Source organism: Carassius gibelio, chromosome B14 (assembly GCF_023724105.1).
Source record: "Carassius gibelio isolate Cgi1373 ecotype wild population from Czech Republic chromosome B14, carGib1.2-hapl.c, whole genome shotgun sequence".
NCBI classification, from domain to species: Eukaryota; Metazoa; Chordata; class Actinopteri; order Cypriniformes; family Cyprinidae; genus Carassius; species Carassius gibelio.
In genome coordinates this window covers 2,888,239-2,912,661 of record NC_068409.1, presented here as the reverse complement: position 1 = coordinate 2,912,661, position 24,423 = coordinate 2,888,239, and the positions used below count along the sequence as shown (strand labels likewise).

Genomic DNA, 24,423 nt, shown 5'->3' with positions numbered 1-24,423 from the left:
TTGAACATTAAAATATAACACTGCATAGATTTTATGTATGACTTAAGAAGACATTGATTCCTATTATTACTAATGTTATACATTGAAGAGCAGTGAATTATTTTCTTATTTTCTTTTGTTTGATTAACATTGAATCAGAGCCTGTACCATTTATTTTATCATTTTAAGACCAAATGCACAACATTCTGTAAAAAAAATAACTTCCTGTGTTTACACACATTTTTGGTGTGTTTTTGTCTGTTTAAACCTACACCCGAAACCCAAAGTAGCCGATACTTGTCCGTGTTTCTCTCTGTTTTGGATTGTGCACACAGTTGAAAAGGTGGGGAAAATATTGGCTAAAACTTTTTCTCTTCAGAGATGTATAAAGACAAAAAGCTTTAGATTGGCCAGCTCTCTCTTTTATGGTTATATTTCTATTTTTTAAAGGGGGAGTACAATGGTGTTTGATGTATTCAGAGCTGTTCACACTGTTAAAGAGAAGGATTCTATGCGAAACATTGCCAAAGTTTTACTAAATAATATAGAAGAATGACTGAGAATTTCTGTTCCGAAAATCTTACTTCCGGTTTTGTGCAAGTCTCAGCTGGTTTTTTTTTTTTTTTTCAATCGTGGATTTAATGACGTAAACGAGAGTGGAACTCCCTATGTGAACATTTCTCCCAGAAAAGTGTGCCCGAGCACACGTTGACAAGAGGAGAGTGAAACCATGCGCCAGGGGTGGAGTGGGACCAAAATATCTACTGGGAAATTTCGTAAACCACCGGCCCTCGGTGGTCAAAAAAAAAAAGCTACAAAATATATACTATTAACGTCATAACCCTTGCAAAATTATTTTAAATATATTAAGAAAGCCACCGCTACTGGTCACGTGGTCTATGGTTAGACTGATGTGTTTAGATTCAGTGAAATTGCTACCTTGACAACGCCACGTGAGAGGCGTTCACACCGCCGCTGACTTGAGCTTCCAAAGTTACCGGAAGTCATTCATTTTCAATGGAAGCTGGCTTCTCTTAGCTGCAAGGAGCGTCAAATTCCTTGACGTTGTGTTTTGAGTGACCTGATATATATAAAATAATAATATAGATAAAATAATTCCCCATTCCCAGGAGGTTTTACTCCATTGTATGTTAATTTAAGAACAAACAAATGAAGTAAATACTCTGTTTTTTTTTTTTTTTTTTTTTTTTTTTTGTGACCATGAAAGTTCTGTATGAAGAAAATGACGGGGGAGATGAGATGAGTGTGCAGGGGGTTAACTATGACTAAGAAATACAGTGCCTGCCGCCGCGCTCCCGCTCCGGCCACTCTCACGGCCGTTATGAATAATTTATAATGGGCCGATCATGAAAATCCATCAACCAGCCGGCCGGTCGACCGGCCGACCGGGAACAGTCCCGATCGTCCCGATTGCCATTCCGCCACTGCCGTGCACATCAACGCGCTTCATCGGGAAATCGTCGCCAGAGCTGCATAGAATTTGTTCAAGAATGTCTCTAAAAAACTGAGTTTTTGGATGTGAGGAAAAGTTTACCATGTTCAGCTTCCAAAAGAACCCAGCGTTGCACGAACAGTAGATGCAGTTTGTTTTTCCGGGGCAGCAACGGTGTATCAAGTGCCTTTGTGTGTTTTGGTTATTTCAGTGATGAATGTTTTATAAACAAGGCCCAGGTGGATTTGCACATCCACATGGAGCGGTCCCAGTGATAAAAGACCCCATTCATGTAAGTACATTTGCATCAGATTTCTGTCTTTTGTTGGAAATCAGCACAAAAGTGAATATATGTTAAAGGGGGGGTGAAATGCTATTTCATGCATACTGAGTTTTTTACACTGTTAAAGAGTTGGATTCCCATGCTAAACATGGACAAAGTTTCAAAAATTAAGTTGTACGTTTGAAGGAGTATTTCTGTTCCAAAAATACTCCTTCCGGTTTGCCACAAGTTTCGGAAGATGTTTTTTTCGAGTATGGCTCTGTGTGACGTTAGATGGAGCGGAATTTCCTTATATGGGTCCTTAGGGCACATCTGCCGGAAGAGCGCACGCTCCCATATAGCAGAGCACTGAGAGGCTGAGCACACTGATCAGAGCGAGAGCGTCGTGAAATGTCACAAAAGGAGTGTGTTTTTGGTTGCCAGGGCAAGACAACCCTGCACAGATTACCAAAGAAAAAACAGCATTAAGGGACCAGTAGACGGAGTTTATTTTTACAGAGCAACAACCGAGTTGTGCAAGTGTTTGTGTTTGTTCCCTGCATTTCGAAGATGCTTGTTTTACAAACAAGGCCCAGTTTGACGACGGATTTGAATATTGTTTATTTCTTAAGGATGATGCAATCCCAATGAAAAAGGGTCACGATCGTGTGTTGGAACCGCAGGCGGTGAGTAAAACTGCTTAAAATATCTCTGGGTCGTGTTTTTCTGGGACAAATTGGTACAGACTATCTTTCTCTTATGAACATAATAAAACTAAATACTTTTTGGAGTTATGAAGGATGCAGTACTACTCTATAGGTACTCAAGATTAACAGGATATTGAGTGAAAACGAGCATTTCACCCCCCCTTTAATGGAAAAAACAACACGAAACAGCAGTATTATAGCTCCACCCACAGCACTCCTCCAGGAGCTCGGCTTTTTCCGGAGAGAATCAGAAAGCTGTATTTTTTCTTTTATAAATATGATAAAACTAAAGATATTTTGGATATATGAAGGATGCAGTACTACTCTATAGGTACTCAAGATTAACATGAGATTAGGTGAAACTGTGTATGTTATGTACCCCTTTAAGAGGCCTTTTGACATTTTGATAAGTGCAATAAGTGGTGAATTTGAGTCTCTGCACTCTTGGGTTAGACATATACCCTGCTTTGATAAACAATGAAATTGTAACAAGGCTGTTCTCTTATGCCCTCTTCTGTTCATAAATATGTATTTTACATTTATTTGATCCATTTAACAAGGTACACAGAAAGGTAACCAACTTAACACATATGAAGGATTGTATGGTAAATGCTACAATCCATAGAAAATGTTTAATAAATGCTTTGACATCTTACTTATATATATATATTTATTTATTTATTTATTTTAATTTTTTCTTTCAGCCATTAACCCACAGACACTTTTGGGATGTTATGTGGTGGCAACAAAGACATCAGCCATTTGTTATTTTATTTATTTATATTAAAATAGTTTATATATTTTATAAGTATGCAGAAATATAGCTATATATAATATCTACTAACATTTATAATTTTTCCATGAAATACTGTACTAAATATTGAAATATTGAAAATGAGTAGCATCATAAAAATATCACATATTAAGTATTAGAGTGTTCAGACTCACTACTTAACATTTTTACCAACTTGAACCTATTAGGTATTACCACAGACTTCAACTGAATCGGAGGAAAAAATTTGAAAAAAAAATTCCACCTATTATATATATATATATATATATATATATATATATATATATATATATATATATATATATATATATATATATTTACATTTAAATATATATATTAGTGGTGGGCATAGATTCATTTTTTTAATCTAGATTAATCTCAATCTGATCTTGAAATTAATCTAGATGAATCTAGATTAATCTAGATTAAAATGGCTCATTTGAATTTCCGCCTAAGGCATTCAGAATATGTTTGTTACCCAAATAAAATTGACAAACCTTTGAGAAGGGGTTTATCAAGCTAGGTGGTGCATTAGAAAAGGGGCTTCCACATTGCACAAGGTGCAAACAACCTTACGCCTGTTTCACACATACTCTGCACGTCTGCAGTGCATATGCGTTGCATTTTTTTTTATAATTAGGCGCGGTCACTTTAAGAGACGATGAACGCATCCAATATAATGCACATCCAATTTTTTCCTTAACTGTTTACTTTCACTTAAGAAATAACTGACAGTTTTTTCTAGCATAATTTCCAAGGGGGATAATTTGACATATTTTGTATGTATTTGTCGGTACAAGAGCAAAAATAAGCAAATTCGACGTTCAAGCCCTGAACACCAGAGCACCGCGAGTACTGAATTGGGCTCTTTCACATCTTTTTGTTTGTTCAAACTGCGATTTGTATTTTTTCGTTCAGGTGCAGGAGGGACTTCGAGGAGAACTTTGCAGAAGAGAGCTCGGTTCAGTGTCGCTGTCCGTGATACGCGGCTCTCTCTCTCGTGCGCACCGAACACAGCACGCGAGTAACCAGCTACTCTTGTTCAGCTTTTCCACGTCTTGTGTTTGGATGCTTTAATGTTTAAATCGACAAGCGGTAAGGCTTAAAAACACGTGAAAAAGATAAGCTTTCGTGACGATGCGCAGCAGTTGCCCGTCAACTGTCCTGAGCATCTTTTTAGGCTGGCCTCAGCCAGTTGGTTGAATAAAATATCAAGGTGAAAGTCATCATAGCTTGCTTAGTATAGACCCAGCTCTCAACCCAACTTTGAGAATAGATTAACGGCGATATTTTTTTATCGCCCGATAAGAGTCTCCCGTTAACGCAGCACGTTAACGCCGATACCGATAACGGCCCACCACTAATATATATATATATATATATATATATATATATATATATATATATATATATATATATATATATATATATTACATTTACATTTATTCATTTAGCAGACGCTTTTATCCAAAGCGACTTACAGATGAGGACAGTGGAAGCAATTAAAATCAGCAAAAAGAGCAATGATATATAAGTGCTATAACAAGTCTCAGTTAGGTTAACACAGTACACGTAGCATGGGATTTTAAATAATGTAATATATAAAAAGAAAACAGAAAGAATAAAAAAAAGAATAGAGCAAGCTAGTGTCAGAGGTCTTTACACATACACACACAAACATACAATTGCATAATAAATGAAAAGAAAATAGAATACAAAAAGATTAGAAAGGTAGTTAGAGTTTTTTTTAAGGATATAATTAGTTAGAGGGTCAAATAAAGATGGAAGAGATGTGTTTTTAGCCGATTCTTGAAGATGGCTAAGGACTCTGCTGCTCGGATTGACTTGGGGAGGTCATTCCACCAGGAGGGAGCATTTAATTTGAAAGTCAGTAAAAGTGACTTTGTGCTTCTTGGGATGGCACAATCAAGTAACGTTCACTTGCAGAATGCAAGCTTCAAGAGGGCACATAAGTCTGAAGGAATAAATTTAGGTAAATGGGTGCAGAGCCAGTGGTAGTTTTGTAGGCAAACATCAATGCCTTGAGTTTATGCGAGCAGCTATTGGAAGCCAGTGCAAATTGATAAACAGAGGTGTATTCTTTTGACGTGTGTATTCTTGTGACTTGTATTCTTTTTGGCTCATTAAAAATTTATCTTGCTGCCGGTGTTCTGAATTAATTGTAAAGGTTTGATAGAATTGGCTGGATGACCTGCCAAGAGGGCATCGCAAAAGTCCAGCCTGGACAGAACAAGAGCTTGAACAAGGAGTTGTGCGGCATGTTCCGAAAGAAAGGGCTTGATCTTCTTGATGTTGAAGCAAATCTGCGCAATCGGACAGTTTTAGCAATGTGGTCTGAGAAAGTCAGCTGATCATCAATCATAACTTCAAGGCTTCTAGCTGTTTTTGAAGGAGTTATGGTTGATGTGCATAACTTGATGGTGAAATTGTGATGAAACGATGGGTTTGCTGGAATCACAAGCAGTTCTGTCTTGGCAAGGTTGAGTTGATGGTGATGGTCCATCATCCAGCAAGCAATGTCTGTTAGACAAGCTGAGATGCGAATAGCTACCATCGGATCATCAGGATGGAATGAGAGGTAGAGTTGAGTGTCATCAGCATAGCAATGGTATGAAAAGCCATGTTTTTGAATGACAGAACCTAATGATGCCATGTAGACAGAGAAGAGAAGTGGTCCAAGAACTAAGCCCTGAGGCACCCCAGTAGTTAGATGTTGTGATTTGGACACCTCCCCTCTCCAAGATACTTGGAGATACAGGACCTGTCTGATAGGTAAGACTCAAACCATTGAAGTTCCTGAGATGCCTTTTGCTAGTAGGGTTGATAGGAGGATCTGGTGGTTAACTGTGTCAAAAGCAGCAGACAGATTAAGCAGAATAAGTACTGAAGATTTGGATTCTGATCTTGCCAGTCTTAGAGCTTCAACAACTCTCAAGTCTCAGTCAGGGGCGTCGGACTGGGGGAAAAACCAATACTGATTACCAGGGCCCAAAAGGAAGAGAGGGCCCTTGAAAAGTCTGGAATATACATTCATATATATATATTGGAGATGGGCATAGATTATTATTATTTTTTTATCTAGATTAATCTCACTGTAATCTTGGAATTAATCTAGATTAATCTAGATTAAAAAGGCTCATTTAAATTCTTCCACAGGCATTCAGAATATTTGTGCTACCCAAATAAAATAATGACTAAAAGTAAGTCTTTTAGAATGGGTTTCTCAAGCCATGTGGTGCATTAGACCAGGGGCTCATCACCTGTTTCCAAAATGCATCACAAAGTAACCTTATGCCTGTTTCACACATACTCTGTCTGCAGTGTGTATGCGTTTCGTATTTTTTACGCACCCATGTTAACAGGTTCCAGCGTTCACACGATTGCAGTCTGTCAGTGCGTTCCAGGAACGGTGCGTCTGCAGCAGTGCAGCGATAGTTTACATACCGAGTAGCAGACTCCAAACGTGTCCTGTGTGAAACCACAATGAGTATGAGTCCGTGCTGCTTCAGCACCACATACGTAACGCACACCTACTGCAGACACACTGCAGATGGAGTATGTGTGAAACAGGCGTGCATCTTGTCGAGGTTTCCATTGGGAAGCTTCAAAAATTCTCTGAAGCAAACCTGGCGGCTTCAGCCTCATCCATCTTAGCACGTCACGTATATATATATAATGAAAAAATACCAATAATTGAACCAATAAAAAAACAAAGAACATACTCGTTTACTAACGTAACCCCTATTCCCTTTCAGTCACGAATTGGGATCTCGCTTAGAGATACCAATCTACTTCAAGTGTAAACTAAATGATCCAATACACATTGGCATGCAATTATTGCATCCAGTTGCCATCTTGCATGAGCATAAAAAGGCAGCAGGTGCAATGCATACAAGCTTTTCACTTTGGAGCCGAGCGACAACATCGTTCTGCTCCTACCAAATTGCTTTGTGTGTGACGAGTTCTAGGGAGCTTCTAGGGTTGGCAGACGCAGGTCTTTCCTGTATCGAGTGGGTTGAGCACTTCAGACTTCCCTAGCCCCTGCCATACTGTAAACAGCCATTTCTCCTGTAAGCACCTAAAAATAATTTCCCTGAAAGAGCTTACACAGGAGCACCTTTGTAAAGATGATGGATTGTCTTTTAAAAGATGCCATTTCACCTGTGCGTCTCTGGATGCGGTCATTACCTGGTGACGGGTGATGGTCACAATCGGTGCCTCGTGTCTGGGCATCAAACACACAGAGGTTCGTGTTTGCAGATGAGTCATGTTCCCATTGCAGGAAGTTGACCATCTCAGAGCTGCTGGCCAGGCTCCTTTTCCTCTGCTGTGATCTAGTACTCATCCTGGCAGCTGTCAGGTGAGGGCTATTTCCAGCAGTATCATGGGTGGTTTGAGGGTTACAGTGTTGGGAAAACCCCTCAGGTAACCAACCCTCGAGGACCATCGCTTCTCTAGCTCTTCGTAACCAGTTTAGGCTACTCCAGGGAGAACCGCTCATGGTGGCCATGGGTACCTGGGGGTAAGGACAGACAGACGAGGTGAGAGAAAAGGAGATGGAAGGATGAGGAGCGACAGAGACGAGAGAGGGGAGAGAGGAGGAATTTTTTTTTTACAATTGTTCCGGTTCCCAGACACACTGCCATTCGGCCCTCCACCAGCTGGGTGAAATCTTCCGCAATGCTTGGCCCTCGGTGGAAAGCACAAAAGTCCCCCGTTCCTTGCTCTTCCCCATTATGGGGGACGGCAACAGGCTCCGGCCTCCTGGCGAACGGCGCAGACTCCTCCGCTCCCTCACGGACAGCAGCCGTCCCTCCACATCTTGGCCGTCCGTCAGCGAGTTTGTCCGTCCACCCGGCAACTTACTCCAGCCCAGTGCCTCGAGCGTCCACTGTGGCAGACTGCTTCGCCCTGCTTGATGGCACCGCGGATTTACCACAGCGGCGAGGGAACTTTGGCAGCGCGTCCCTCCTTCCTCCCGGGTTTCGGCACCAGTGTAACAGAGTTTGTAAAATGGGAAGAAGGACGCGGTAACCGGTGAACATTCAAATGAAACTTTAAAGGCGGGTGAAATGCTCGTTTTCACTCAATATCCTGTTAATCTTGAGTACCTATAGAGTAGTACTGCATCCTTCATAACTCCAAAAAGTCTTTAGTTTTATTATATTCATAAGAGAAAGATAGTCTGTACCAATTTTTCCCGGTAAAACACGAGCGTCTGTAGGCGTGACGTGTGGGCGGAGCTAAAGAATCACGAGCGCCAGTAGGCTTTTGCTTTGATAGCGTTTGGAAGCTTGAGGACAAAACCAACCAAAACAAACCATGGCTAACAGTCAGATTCAGCGTATATTTATGATCCAGAATCAACAAGATTTAACAAGAGCAGCAGCAACAACAGCGTCTCTATGTGGTATGTACTGAAACTGTATATATATTTGCTTAGCGGTTTTGGAAAGTTCCACTTTGTCGTCTTTTTTTTTTTTTTTTTTTTTTTAAGCTGTACATGTGGAAAGTGCAGTTTGATGACAACATCGCATGTTGTTTACTTGATGTGCTTACGCGCCGATAGCTAAGTTAACAACACAGAGATATTTGAAGCAGTTTTACTCGTGCAGTTTGATGACAACATCACATGTTGTTTACTTGATGTGCTAACACGCCGACAGCTAAGTTAACAACACAGAGATATTTGAAGCCGTTTTACTCACCGCATGCGGTTCCAACACACGATCGTGACCCTTTTTCGTTGGGACTGCATTATCCTTAAGAAATAAACGATGTGCAAATCCGTCGTCAAACTGGGCCTTGTTTGTAAAACAAGCATCTTCGAAATGCATGGGAACAAACACAAACACTTGCACAACTCCGTTGATGCTCTGTAAAAAATAAACTCCATCCACTGGTCCCTTAATGCTGTTTCTCTTTAGGTAATCTGTGCAGGGTTGTCTTGCCCTGGCAACCAAAAACACACTCCTTTTGTGACATTTCACGACGCTCTCACTCTGATCAGTGAAGTCTGTTGTGCTCTCAGTGCTGTGCTATACGGGAGCACGCGCACTTCCGGGAGAAGTGCCCTCAGGACCCTTATAAGGAAATTCCGCTACATCTAACGTCACACAGAGCCATACTCGAAAAAAACTTTCCGAAACTTGTGACAAACCGGAAGGAGTATTTTTGGAACAGAAATACTCCTCCAAACGTACAACTTAATTTTTGAAACTTTGTCCATGTTTAGCATGGGAATTCAACTCTTTAACAGTGTAAAAAACTCAGTATGCATGAAATAGCATTTCACCCCCCCCCCCCCCCCCCTTTAATAATTAAATAAACATAAAACAGCACGACAGCCCCTCACGGACAACTGCGCAAACAAAAACTAAAACACTATATATAATTTACAAATCACTCCACCGGCCTCTCTCCGTTCCCATGGCTCTCCGCCCCGCCCAACTCATCACAATATACATTTATTTTGTACTCACCTTTTTTATTGGAACTCTTCCCTCTCAGTCATGGCCTTATGGTTAGAGATTCATACTCGTAATCCAAAGGTTGCGAGTTCAAGTCTCTGGCCGGCAGGAATTGTCTGTGTGCAAAGTGAACTCCATCCTCAAAACTCCATCCTCAGTGCCACAACTAAGGTGCCCTTGAGCAAGACACCGAAACCCCAACTGTTCACAGGCACCACAGCATAAATGGCTACCCACTGGTCCAGGTGTGTGTTCACAGTGTGTGTGTTCACTGCTGTGTGTATGCTCTTTGAATGGGTTAAATGCAGAGCACGAATTCCATGGGTCATCATACTTGGCTGTATGTCACGTCGGTCACACACCTGACTGAAAGGCTCATTATGCAGCTCATTATGTAGGCCTTTGTCTTCTCAGGTGTAAATCACACTGATTTTCGTGGTCAGTCATGCCTACTCGCCAGTGTTGGGTATAGTTACTTTGGAAAGTAGTTAGTTAGGTTACAACGTTACCATCATTAAAAGTAATCAGTTATGATACAGCGTTACCTATTCATAATAGTAACGCGTTAGAGTACTCATGCGTTACCAAAAATTAAAAGCCGTTTGCAGCGGCTCACACATGACAGACACAGCCCCCGGCCCCTTTAAATGCACCTAGAAGTCGTGACTCCCGACAATGAATAACGTCAGTCATCCGACTAAATTAACACTGCAGGATAACAATAAAATGAAAGACAGTCAGCAATCGGCTATTCCACATGGCGTTTTATTTATTTATTATCACAGAACATATTATTAATCAAAATTCGCACCCACCCAGCCCGGGTAGCCTAGGCTACTGTATATTATGAGCACCACAAGATAACTCCTGATTTTTCTTTAACTTTAAATAATGCAGTTATCAAAGTACAAGAATGCTTACTTGTAAACACAACCTTAAACAGGCTTGCAGATTTAAATCCATTTAGAAATTATGAACAACCAGCCAGCCAATGATCTAACAGAAATTAAAAGCTGCCTGTCAAACAAAAATGATAACAAACCGAATTAAATCCTTCACTGCCACACAGGCAAATGACAAATCGCTTAATAGCCGAACTAATTATTACTAAAGTGTCACTCACAGTCACAAGCCTAAATTCGCTTTAACACAGTCCTCTTACATTTACTCTTCAAAGTAGTGATTAAAACGTAGCGTTAAATTTGAGGTAGAATTTTTGGCGGTCGACAGAAGCTTTTCACCAAAGCAGAGTGTGCATTTTACCGTTATGTTCTTTTCTTTTTCGTTGACAAATTGAAAATAATGTGCGTACTTCCATAAACCAAACGCAATCCTCTCTGCTATCTTGCCGGGAGTTCAAAAAAAAAAAAAAACCCACACACACACAGGGTCAGGCGCAGGGCACAGACGCATCACAACCATTGACTTTACGATCACAGAGCTTCGGCTCCGCTGATACTGTACATCCGCAGGTGGCACAGTAGAACTAGGACTACTTTCTGACAAAAAGCAGGCTGCAGTCGGGATTTTCCTTTCCTTAAAGTAACGGATTACTTTTTTAAAAAAAAATAACGAAGTTACTGATTACTTACGCACGAAACTAACGCGTCAAGTTACAAATTTCAGGAAAAAAGTAATTAGAGTACTCTAACGCGTTACTTTGTAACGCGTTACCCACAACACTGCTACTCGCATATGCCCTTTTCGAAACTTAAAGATTTATAGAATTTTTTTATCAATCTAATGTCTTCTGTGAGTGAGTAAACAAGATAATTTTCACTTCAATTTGAAGCAAAATTTCTATGTTACAAGATCCAGGTTTGACAGTCTTGTAAACAAATGTTCTGTACTTTTTTTTTTTTTTTTTTTGGTAAATACTTTTTATTGGGGTTTAACATATACAATTACATTAACAACCATCACACCCTCCCCTCTACATACACAACAAATTTAATTTAAGGAAAAACTGTGTTCCATGTTTGTACAATCCATAAATTATCTTTAGAATTGAAAAGCTTGACAGTAATTAGGGAACATACGAGAAGTCAGTTTAAAGAAATGAGCAGAGAAGTTAAAGACTCCCAAAAGAAGAGGAACACTTTCATAAGAAACATAAGTACACACTTTGAGAATACTGGTCTATAAAAACATAATGGAGGAAAATAATACAAATAAAGTTGTTTTAACGATAACAAATTTCTGAAAGAAAATGAATAAAAGCTTTCTATTCACACTGATAAATAAATGCATAAGATAAATAATAAACTTAAACGCCTCGCCAGTAGTGTAGTGAAGGCTATAACAGAGTTCTGTACCCTCAAGCATAACACCAAAACTGCCCATTAAGGGATCAGGGTCAATCTGAATACTATACATATGACTATATGATTTAAAAATTCCCCTCCAAAACTCACCCAGGACAGGTCACAACCAGAACATAGGGCAGTTGTGGCAGGAAATTTAGAACATCTAATGCATGCAGGGCACTGTATGTGTTTTATAACCTTATTTCAGTGACTTAAATTCAGTGATAAATTACCAACATTTTTGTTTTTCACTAACCACACATAAATGTTGTTTTGTCACAAACACAATAATGTACATATATGCTATTTACATATTATTGTACCCCAGTTTGTTTTTAGGCTTTAGCCTTATATATTTAGCCTATATGTTTATAAGCAACTGAAAAACAATAAAAAAACTCAGGGTATGTCAAAACCTCTCCAGGGCCCAACACTCTTAGACCCCAGAGGGTTCAGGTCTAAGAAGATTTAAGCATTTCAGGATGGGCTTGTCCAATGAGAAAGGCAAAAATTCCAAGGGGGAAGTTGGAAATATGCGAGAGTTTTTGGACCCTTTGTTTGAGGACATGGCAATTTGCATATGGAATACAATAGAGTGTTGATGCACAAACTACTAAAGGTTCTTAGAACACTACTATGTTGCTTAGGTATAAACATATACACATTCTCAATTAGATCATCAGAAGATGAATTCATAGAGACCAAACGTGGTATATGTAAGGTTACATGAATGTGTTGTTCTATCATATGCAGACTGCCTGCAGTCCCCCTGGGGGAAAAATGTATTAAAAATAGTATTTGATGTTTATCTGAAAGTGTAACAATGCAAACAGATTTTCTGTAAGGAGTAGGTTTAGGGTTGGGTTAGGGGGTAGAAATATTGTTTGGTCAGTGTAAAAGTAATAGAAAAGGTCTATGGAAATTCACAGAAACAAATGTGTGTGTGTGTGTGTGTGTGTGTGTGTGTGTCTCTGTGACAAATTATCTTTATTATAAAACTCTTTATTCACACTTTAAAAGTAAATGTGTATGTTGATTTGTTGACATTTTGTTTCATTTTGTGTGTGTGTGAGTGTGTGTGTTGAAATTGGATGTAGTTTTCAATACTTAGAACCTTTCATGTTCTGTGGAATGGAGAATAATGCAATGCAAGATTAATCATCAGTGTCCATGTTGTCTTTTGTCTTTCCATCTTATAGATTTAGCTGCTCATCTAGTGTGTTTGATGATCCAGAGTAAGTCTCTTTAATACACTGTGCTGTAAAAAAAAAAAAAAAAAGCAACAAAAAAAAAAAACAACAACTGTGGGGTGCTTATTTTTCTCTCTCTCCACAGCCTAATTTCTGCATGTGCCAAGTTGTGCATTGAACACTTTGTTTTGGTACCCTAACAATTAATTATTTTGATGTGGAATTTTTTTATTCATTTGGTGGTATTTCTTGTTGAGTGGGATGTTAATACAATGTAACCACTTATCCACACATGCTATTTAAAAAGGTAAAGATACACTTAATCTTGTGAGTTTTGATATGTATGTTTGCAAAAGCACTTGCATCTGAAAGATGAAATTATACTTGTATTTGTACATACATTTAAGAAATTAAAACTAAACAGTTTATTTTTATTTAATGGCAATGTCTTTATTTGACCCTTTGTTAGATAATGTCAATTGTGTGGTTGTTTCAAAGTGTCTTCCAGCACATTTACACTTTTGGCCTTCTTTCTTTGGATGCATGGCTTATGTGCAGCACAACCTACCTATTTATACAGTAAATGCTCACTTTGACTCACTGGCCATGCTTTTTAACTGGTTGCTTGATAATAATTGCAATTTCCATTCAAAGTTGACTGCTAGTTTACTAAATGTGATAAATTACTAGTAATTCAATTATCTTAAATGTCTCTATATCAGGAGTGTAAGCATGATTGACATGAGAAGTGAGGAAGAGTCTATGTTGCTGCCCCATAGTCAAGTTCGACATGATCTCATGCACAACCAGTACAACAAGCTGAAAGATGAAGAAGACCATTGGCAGGATGTAAGTGTATTTCCCAACTAGTACGGTTTCCCGTTAACCAACACGTGGATCAGAATGTATCTATAATTTCATGTTTGTTTGTCAGGACTTGGCCAAATGGAAGAGTCGCAGAAGAAATGTGTCCCAGGATCTGATCAAGAAAGAAGAGGAGAGAAGGATGATGCAGAGACTGTTGGGTGCAGATGGAGCATCACAGAGAAGGAAAAGTATCAAGACGTACAGAGAAATAGTGGAGGAGAAGTATGTCTGCCATTTCCACCTACCATTTCAACTTTTGTTATTAGACTTTTTGTTGCAGCCCAACAGTACAGGTGTCACTGGGTCAAACAAAATCACATAAGCAAAAATTATTATTACTGAATGTCAGTACAATAGTGCTTCAGCCATAATTACAACATTGCAGGCCCTTCAGTGGCATTGCTGTCAGTGGTGTTACTGTAAGTCCTGTTACTGTCAGTGGTATTCAGTTAAGTGGTGTTTGTTAATTGGTGTTACTTTAAATGGTTTTATGGTGAATGCAGTTGATGTCAGCTGTGATTTTCTTAGTTCTTACCGCAAGTGATGTTAGTATTTTTTATAATGTAGATGAATGGGATAGACTGCCCAAAACCTTAGACAACCTGTGGGGATTATTGTGCCCCACTGGTCACACAGTGTTTATCTAGTGTATATCTAACTACAATCAAAGATAGATACCTTGGGGTATGTCTAATCTTCCCTATAAGACACTATGAATTGAGAAATGAATTCAGTTTCTTGCTAAGCAGAGAATTCAGAGGTTTATTTAAGGTTTATGTTTTGATTTGAAAACTTTTCCTTAAGAGAAACTCATCAAACCTATCTTAGGCCCATGTACCATACCATACCATACCAACTTTATTTGTTAAGCACTTTACAAAGTGCTGTACAGAAAAATAAATAAATACAAAATAAATAAATAGATAAAATAAAATAAAATAAACATTGTAAATATGTACCATTAATAACCACACAATAAAAGCATTCAAAGTAACAAATTGAATCAAGTAAATAAAGTCAACATTTTACTAGGTGTCAAAAGCCAAATAGAAAAGATGGGTTTTAAGAAGGGTTTTAAAAACAGATAAAGAAGTTCAAGTTCAAGTCTGCTTTATTGTCAATTTCCACATGTACAGTACATACATACAGAGAATCGAAATTGCGTTACTCTCAGACTCTGGTGCATACAGATAACATTAACATTAAAGCCTAAAAAAAAATAACTAGATCAAATATAAAATATAGATACAATTATACAATAAGGGAATTATAAAAAAAAAGACATATAATAAAAATAAAAGTTAAAAATAAAGTTAAATAAAGCAGCGCAAGGTAAATGACAGATATAGTGCAAATCAATGAAGTGAACAACAGTGCAGTTAAAAGATTTTTTAGTGCAAAAAAATCACTTATTAAAAATATCCTAAGTCTTGCATGTTAAGAAGAGGCCTGCTTAACATGCAAAGGCAGATCATTCCGTAGTTTAGGGGCAGACACAACAAAGGCACGGTCCTCTCTGAGCTTACGCTTAGTTTTAGGCACAGTCAGGAGCAGCTGATCATCAGATCTGAGAGAGCGGACGGGTTTATAAAAGTGTAAAAGCTTAGAGAGGTATGCAAGACCAATTAGTGATTTAAAAGCAAATAACAGAATTTTAAAATGGATCCTAAATTGAATAGGCAGCCAGTGTAATGAAGCTAAAATATGAGAAATGTGCTCATGGTTACGTGTGCCTGTTAAAACACGTGCTGCTGCATTTTGTATCATCTGGAGACGGGTGATGGAGGACCCACTAACCCCCACATATAGTGAATTACGGGTGTTTTTGGAAAGAAGACTCTTTGGGCTTTACTTTTTATCAACCAGATTTGATAACGCTCAAAAATATTAAAAGTTATAGACACTGAAGTGCTTTTTTTTTTTTTTTTTTTTTTTTAAGCACACTTAATTTTTTTTTTATTGATATAAAAATATGTGATGTCATTCCTGGAGAAATCTAGAAAAGTAATGGGTTGAAATTCACATGTCTTATGAGTTTCTATTTCAAATCTGAATAAGATATCATAAAAAATTTGACTCCTGCAAATATTTTTATGAGACTATGTCTATACCCCCCACCCCCCAAATAATAATAATAAAAAAATAATAATAACTGTATTAAAGGCTTCTACAAACTATTCATTATACATACCACTGCATATTTTTTTCCAATTATAAAACACTAGACAGAAACTTAGTGTTACGGATCACTCGGGAGGCTGAGGAGTAACAGACAGAATGGTTTATTGAACAGACACAAGCAGAGGAGCAGGTAGTGAAAGGTTGAGTGAAGGATGGATCCTTGCAGGCTGGGTGAAGATTGATCTGCTAGATGAATGGGCCAATGAATCTGGCACTTAGCTTGCGGCAGGGCAGACGCAGGCGGATGTCCCGGGTGGACAGCCAGACCTTCTGACTGGGTTGTCGTTCTACGTCTGCGTAATGCCCGCTGGAGTTGGTGGTGTGCCGCGTCCCAGACCCTCTCACTCTCCCGGAACCAGTAGCCGATGGCGGGGACAACCGAGGGTTCACCTGACCAGGGGAATAGAGGTGGTTTGTAGCAGAGTATGCACTGGAATGGAGTGAGTCAGGTGGTAGGTTGACGAATGGAGTTTTGTGCGTACTCGGCCCACCCAAGGATCTGGTTCGAGGAGTTCTGGTGGCCATGACAGAAGGTACGGAGGAAGCATCCAGTCTCTTGAACCTACGTCTCCATCTGCCCGTTTGACTGGGGATAGTACCCGGAGGACAGGCTGATGGCCACACCTAGGAGTGAGTGGAAAGCCTTCCACACCCGGGAGATGAACTAGGGGCCTCGGTCCGAGATGATATTCTCTGGGATGCCGAAGTACCTGAAGACATGATTAACCCCTTTACGTGCAAACATCGCCGACGGCCCCAGTTTATTATTGTTTCACATTCACAGCACATTAAACATCACTGTCTTACTTCATCTGGACAAACTGTGCATCAATTGAAAGTTTAAAGACTCTAGCTTCGATATTTGACCAATATTTTGATAAAACATTGTTGCAGTGACAGATATTTAGTGATTTATGTCAGGAGTGCAAAATAATAAATCCGTATTATGCCACATTTTGAATAGAAATTCACCACTCACTCATATTCAGTCACGTCAGCAGCAGTCACTCTCCCAGCGATCTGTGTATGTGTTTGCTATGTTGTCAGCTCGTGCTGTGTGTGACTCAGACTCCGATTGGGCCTTCCCAGTGTCAATCTTAGAGTGTCATATCTGGACACCGCCCACACCGTGTCACATGCTTCCTGCACACTTCCTGGTAGTTATCTGGCCAAAACAACACTGAAACACCTCTGTACACACAAAATATCCGAATAATAAACCTGCGATTACGATAGTAAAGCTTGGTATGAGAATTTCTTGAGATCTGGGGCGTTTTTATAAAAAAAATCTAAAATGTACATCGGAAATGCTAACTTGTGCAGCGATGAAAAAGGCTACAAATAACATATTTTTACAACAGTAAACGACCAAATTCCACCTCTGATCGCTAAAGGAAGTTATTATAAACACTCGATCGGGGTTTAAAGTGAGTTTTGAGTAAAAGTGTACTAATAATTTCATAAATTGTCAGATGTAGCTTGATGCTAATGTTAGCACCAATGCTACTAATAGCAGGTGCTTTTCTTCTTCATAATGCATTTTTGTCTCAATAATTCACGTAAGGTTGTAAGGAAATGTTTTGTTGTATTTTTATAGTAAGACTTTTGATAAATAAGGGCTAAATGCAAAGAGAGACTGAAGTGAGATCGCTGCTTTGTTGCTTTGTAAAGCCTGAAAAACCACAATCAAGGCTAATAAAGGTGGAATAAAAACAAAAGAATAATGATAAAAGAATAATGCGGATAATGTGTCATACCTGGCGGAGGTGTGAAAGACTCGTTTGGTGAGAACAATAGAATAATGAATCGGGCAGCTTTCAACAGTGAAACATACACAAAGAGCACAGGAATGTTTACATGTGAGATCTTATAGAGATGACAAGTGCCATAAATCAATCTGATTAACCTTCTCTAAAAACACATATGACATGGCCTTAGAAAATATTTCATAAAATTCACAGTTTTACAGATTTGATTATGATTTTTTTATGAAGTTTTGGAAGACTTGTGGCCTTAGCTACACTGTGTTTTCAAACTCATTTCCTACATCAACATTTTTTAAAATACATTTAAAACATATGTTTTTTATATTTTTATTTTTGTTTTTATGTTTGAGCTCATATATCTCTATTATCATAACAGTCTGAGTGATTCTGATTCCTGAACAGTAAACTTTAAAGTGTCAGCTTTGTGAACAAAGGTTGATTGTGTATCTAGTCAGAAAGAATCATGAGCAGAAACCTTTTTATTTTGGGTATGTAATTTCGGTCTCCATGCCAAAAAAGGGGGGTTACTAGTAAGGGGTTAAATAACAGTTCAGCCATTTCCATGGCCGTGGGCAGACCCTTCAAAGTAAGAAGACGACAGGATTTAGAAAATCTATCCACTATGACAAGAATGCAGGTATTGTTATCTGAAGGAGGAAGATCGGTTATGAAATCGGGAGTTTCCGGGAGAAGAAGGAGCATGGGTGGAGGCGACTGGGATTCCCCTGCTTCTGAGAAAGGACCGCTCCCACTCCAGTGGTCGAGGCGTCGACTTCCATGACGAAGGGTCGGTCGGGATCGGTATGGACCAGGTGTGGGGCGGTCGTAAAGGCTTCCTTAAGGGTGTGGAAGGCCTCTGTGGTGGCAGGAGTCCAGGAGAGAAAGATTTGTGTTTGTTACGGAGGAGACTGGTGAGAGGGCTGCTGATGGTACTGAAGTTTTGTATAAACTGTCTATAGAAGTTGGCAAAGCCAAGGAACCACTGTAACTCCTTGATGGTGGTTGGAGTGGGCCAATCTCTGACAGCGTTTACCTTCCCCTCATCCATCCGGATGTCACTGCTGCTGATGTTGTATCCAAGGACCTGCACTGAGGCCTGATGGAAAGAGCACTTTTCGGCCTTGAGATACAGTTGGTAGGCCCTCAGGCATTGCAGGACTTCCGCAACGTGGCTTTGATGTTCTGCCAGGCTCTGGGAGTAGATGAGAGTAGTCATCACTCTGGGAGTTGTCATCAATGTAGACTAGGACGAACTTGTGGAGGAACTCCCGGAGCACCTCGTGGATGAAGTCCTGGAATACTGAGGGGGTGTTAACAAGTCCATACGGCATCAAGCAGTATTTATAGTGGCCAGTAGGGGTTATGAAGGCGGTCTTCCACTCGTCCCCCTCTCATATTCGGATGAGGTTGTAGGCACTGCCTAGGTCCAACTTGGTGAACACAGTGGCACCCCAGAGATGTTCCAAGGCAGCTGGGACGAGGGGAAATGGGTACCTGAACTTCTCTGTTATATTGTTGAGGGCCAATAATCAATGCATGGTCTTAAACCTCCGTCCTTTTTCTCCACAAAGAAGAACTCAAAGCAGCAGGGGAGGTAGATGGATGAACCTCCTTGATGTACTCCTCCATGGCCTTCTCCTCAGGAATGGATAGAGGGTATATCCTTCCTTTAGGCACTGGTTCACCCGGCAGCAGATCGATGGCACAGTCCCACGGCCAGTGTGGAGGCAGCTTGAAGGCCCGTTTGGGGCAGAAGATGTCATTGAAGGGGGCGTAGCAGTGAGGGATGGTGATGGATTGGTTTTCCACTGGGCTCTCTATTGATGTGGAACAGACTGGAAGAGGTTCAGGGGAAGGTGTGGCTGGAAATGGACAACCTGAGATGCAGCTCTTGAAAAAGGCATCGCCCCATTTCAGGACTTCGCCCGTCTTCCAGGAGATTACGGGGTTGTGCTGCTCTAACCACAGGCTCCCTAGAATCACGTCAGCGGTGGATTCCTCCAGAACCAGCAGATGGATTTCCTCGTGATGGAGTAGTCCGGTTTGGAGGGATATGGGACCCACACTATGATGCATGCATCTCTTGCTTAATGGCTTGCCGGTGATAGTGTGGACTTGGTAGGCTGACAGCATAGCCATGGTAGTGAGCTTGAGCTGACTGCAGAGGGCATCGGAGATGAAGTTGCCGGCTGACCCAGAATCGAGAAGGGCGGAAACTGGAAGATATATATTTTTGAGGAAGTCATGGCCTAACGGTTAGTGACTCAGACTTGCAATCGAAAGGTTGTGAGTTTGAGTCTCGGGCCGGCAGGAATTGTAGGTGGGGGGAGTGCATGTACAGTTCTCTCTCCACGACTTAGGTGCCCTTGACCAAGGCATCGAACCCCCAACTGCTCCCCGGGCGCCGCAGCATAAATGGCTGCCCACTGCTCCGGGTGTGTGTTCACAGTGTGTGTGTGTGTTCACTGCTCTGTGTTGGTGCACTTCGGATGGGTTAAATGCAGAGCACGAATTCTGAGTATGGGTCACCATACTTGGCTGAATGTCACGTCACTTTCACTTTCACTTATATGTCAGCAGCAGTAAGTGTCACAACAGTGCTGAATAGTTTCATTTATTATCTTGAAGGGAAAATGGCACTCACCATGGGATGAGGAGGACGGACGGGGCATACAGTGATGGCATGCCCCGGGGCTGCACAGTAGAGGCACAGATTCTGGGCAAGCCGTCTTTGTCGTTCAGCCATAGAGAGACGATAGGAGTCTAGTAGCATGGGTTCACTGGCTGATTCTGGGGAGCTGATGGCCTCCGGTCGGCAGAGTGGTGTAGAGGAATACGCCTGGCCCTGGTGCTCTTCTAAGCATGACTGCATTTAAGTGGCGAAGCGGATGGACAGCTGGATGAATCGTTCTAGCCCGATGGTGTCCTTGTATGCAGCGAGATGCAACCGCACTCGATGTTCCAATCCCTGACGGTAGGTAGTCAGTAAAGCCTGTTCGCAAAGGGGGGCGAAGGGCAAGTTCGGAAGGGAGTTCAGCCTGATGAATGAAGCTGTCCTTCATTCTGATGGTCCTGGCCTGGAGACTCCGCAGTCTTCTCCCTGATGGCAACAGACAGAAGAAGCTGTGTGATGGGTGTGTGGGATCACCTGTGATGCAGAAGGCTTTGCGGGTGAGACTGGTTCCATAAATATCATGCAGGGAGGGGAAAGAGACACCAATGATCTTCTCAGCTGCTCTCACTATGCGTTGCAGAGTCTTTCGGCAGGACGTGTTGCAGGCACCATACCACACAGTGATGCAGCTCGGCAGGATGCTCTCGGTGGTGCCTCTGTAGAAGGTGTACATGATGGGGGGTGGGGCTCTGGCTCTTCTCAGTTTGCGGAGGAAGTAAAGACGCTGCTGTGATTTCTTGGCCAGTGCTGCTGTGTTTTCCGTCCAGGAGAGATCCTCTGTGATGCGCACACCCAGGAACTTGGTGCTGCTCACTCTCTCCACAGTCGCATCATTGATGTTCTTGCGTTCAGAGAGAGATTGTTGTCACTCCACCATCCGGCCAGGCGGCTCACCTCGGTCCTGTAGTTTGTCTCATCTTTGTTGCTAATGAGACCCACCACAGTCGTGTGATCTGCAAACTTTATGAAGAGGTTAGAGTTGTGTGACGGTGTGCAGTCAATGGTCAGCAGAGTGAAGAGGAGGGGGCTCAGCACATATCCTTGGGGGGGCCCAGTGTTCAGTGTGATGATGTTAGATGTGTTGCTGCCGACCCGTACTACCTTAGGTCTTCCAGTTAGAAAGTCCAACAGCTAGTTGCACAGCGATGTGTTGAGCCCCAGCTGAATAACAATGTTGAAAACATGAATAACAATCTTACTGTATTTACGTTTAGCATTAGCCAGCACTTTTAAATTTGTCAAGATGTCAGGCACTCTGGCTCCTGGTAAACATTTGACTATGGTGGCTGGTGTCTCTATATTGACATTCTGTACAATAGAATCACCAATAACTAGAGCACTTTCATCAGGTTTTTCAGTGGGTGCATCACTGAGTGGGGAGAACCTGTTTAATGTTTTGATCGGAACAGAAGAGTGGTGTTTTGATCCACGACTATGCTGCCTCACTGTCACCCAGTCGCCTGCTGCAGGGGCTCTTTTGTTGGAACCGAATAATGTACAGGACTCTCTGAGCTAGATACAACCAAAGCCATATCTAGAGCCCTAATATTCATACAGTCGTCAATTAAAGTTTGGATATGTGTCTCTAATTTTGAAATCTTCTCTGTCAGCCTAACTATTTCCCTGCATTTATCACATGTGAATCCCTCATTGCCGACAGAGATAGATAAACTGTACATGTGGCAAGAGGTGAAAATAACAATAGCAGGAGAACCCATTACTCACTGTGCTTGAAGAAATATTCTTACCACAGTTGCTTGATGAACTTGTGAAAAACTGGAGAGAGAGAGAGAGAGAGAGGAGAGGAGAAAAGAAAACAGCGATAGGTATGAATGAAAATTCTAATGGCAAGCTAACAAGTACTAACACATTGCAGGTGCATTGCATTCGAAAATACGTTTGGGCGTTAGTATCTTGAACGGGAGTCTGTGCAGGGCTAGGTTCAGGGCATGCAAGTCCAGGATTGGCCGTAACCCACCTGTCTTCTTGGCTACTATGAAGTAAGGGCTGTAAAAGCCAGACTTCATGTCGGCTGGAGGGACTGGCTCTATCACGCCCTTTGTCAGCAGGATCGCGACCTCCGCGCATGACAGGGCCATCTTTGCCCACCACTGTCGTGCAGACACCCCGAAACCTGGGGGGGGGGTGCCGGGTGAACTGATTTGCGTAGCCAAGCCTGAACGTCCAGATGAGCCAGGCGGGAAAGCCTGGGAAGCTCTAGCCAGGCTCCCAGAAACTGAACCAGCAGGGTCAAGGGGACTACAGGTGTACCCACGGTGGGGCAGTACGGTGGAGTAGACAGCCCTGGCATGGGAGGCATAGCGTCCTCCTGCAATACCCCTGGGTCAGCACTGCCCTCATGCAGCTGCAAGATCTGCTTGGCCTGATAGACCTGAAGTGTGGCCATGGCATGCAGGGCAGAAGCGGTCTGACCCACAGCTCTGTAAGCCTTGGAAAAAAGCATGGATGAGAATTTACAGGCCTTGGAGGGTAGCTTGGGACCACCACGCCAAGCGGAGGCGCTCTGCGGACACAGTTGCATCGCAACAGAACGTTCCAACTGGGGAATATCAGCATATCCCTTGGCCACCCCGCCATCGAGTGCAGTGAAGGTGTAGGAAGTACCAGGTTTTGGGCAGTTAAAGGTGCCTTCCATGAACTGGTTACTTCCTGGTGCACTTCCAGGAAGAATGGAACCAGAGGGGGGTGCTGGCGATCCGCATGAGCAGCCCCCAGGAACCAATCATCCAGCCTCGAGCACTTGGGACAGGGTGGAGTTTTCCACTCAAGCCCAATGATCTCCACTGCCCGGGAAATCACGGCCGTCTGTTCGGGATCAGACGCGGACAACGCTGGCACTCCCGAGGGAGGCAACGCAGCCGAATCCTCATCTCCCGAGGACTCAAGCCCGCCTTGTGATGCGGCAATCGACATACGGTCCTATTCGTGAGCCCTGAATGAGATGTCAGAAGCCTGAGAGGGTCTAGCAAACTTATCCAGAAACTCAACCTGCTGCGGTGTATGTGGGGAGGGGGGGTTGTGGCCAAAGGAAGTTGGCTTGTCTGGGAAGCCCACACGGTAACCCTGGCCACCAGCCGAAGTAGCCCTCTTACGAGAAGAAGAGCTAGAACGGGGTGTGGCAGAGGGGCTCTATACCTTTTAAGACACTACACAAACATTTTTCTTATTTTAATATATTTGATCATTTTCATTCATATTGTATTTGTCTACATTTTGCCAAGGATACTTTAAGTATACTGTAACGTACAGTACATTTAAATGAAAAAAATGGCATTACTGATATCTTAACTTTCACATTTTATATATGTCACAGTGTGTCTGGTCTGTGTATCCCTGGGTGTCCACTAGAGGTCTCACTTCCCCTTCTCGTCACTGTTCATTGTATTCAGCTGTTCCCACTTACATCGTTTGTACCCTGTCTATAAATACCTGGGGCATGTTCAAGTTCAAAACGGTGCGCAACGTTTTGCTACGGTTTCCGTGTTGAACGTCATGTTTCCTGGAAACGGCGTGCACCGGTGTGCAACGGGGTTTGAGATGCGTTTTCTCTTGTTTGGTGGGTGTGTCAGAACTGCAGTCCAATCAGCAGCAACATGTATATAAAGCACGCGGTATTAAAGTGAACTCGCACAATGGCTTCAAGGAAAATAATGTACAAATGTGTGATATTAGAAGACATGTTTGTCCTAAGTTTTATTGTAAAAATATAGGATATCAACATAATGATGTAGTT

General features: G+C 41.6%; 1 protein-coding gene across 1 annotated transcript in view; it reads left to right on the top strand.

Moving 5' to 3' along the window:
* Positions 1–24,423, top strand: part of limch1b (LIM and calponin homology domains 1b) — a 224,617-nt gene that overhangs the window by 123,896 nt on the left and 76,298 nt on the right. The window contains exons 5-7 of the mRNA XM_052573775.1: positions 13,191–13,226; positions 13,904–14,030; positions 14,116–14,270. Coding sequence (XP_052429735.1) covers positions 13,191–13,226; positions 13,904–14,030; positions 14,116–14,270 — 318 coding nt within the window. The remainder of the gene's footprint in view (positions 1–13,190; positions 13,227–13,903; positions 14,031–14,115; positions 14,271–24,423) is intronic.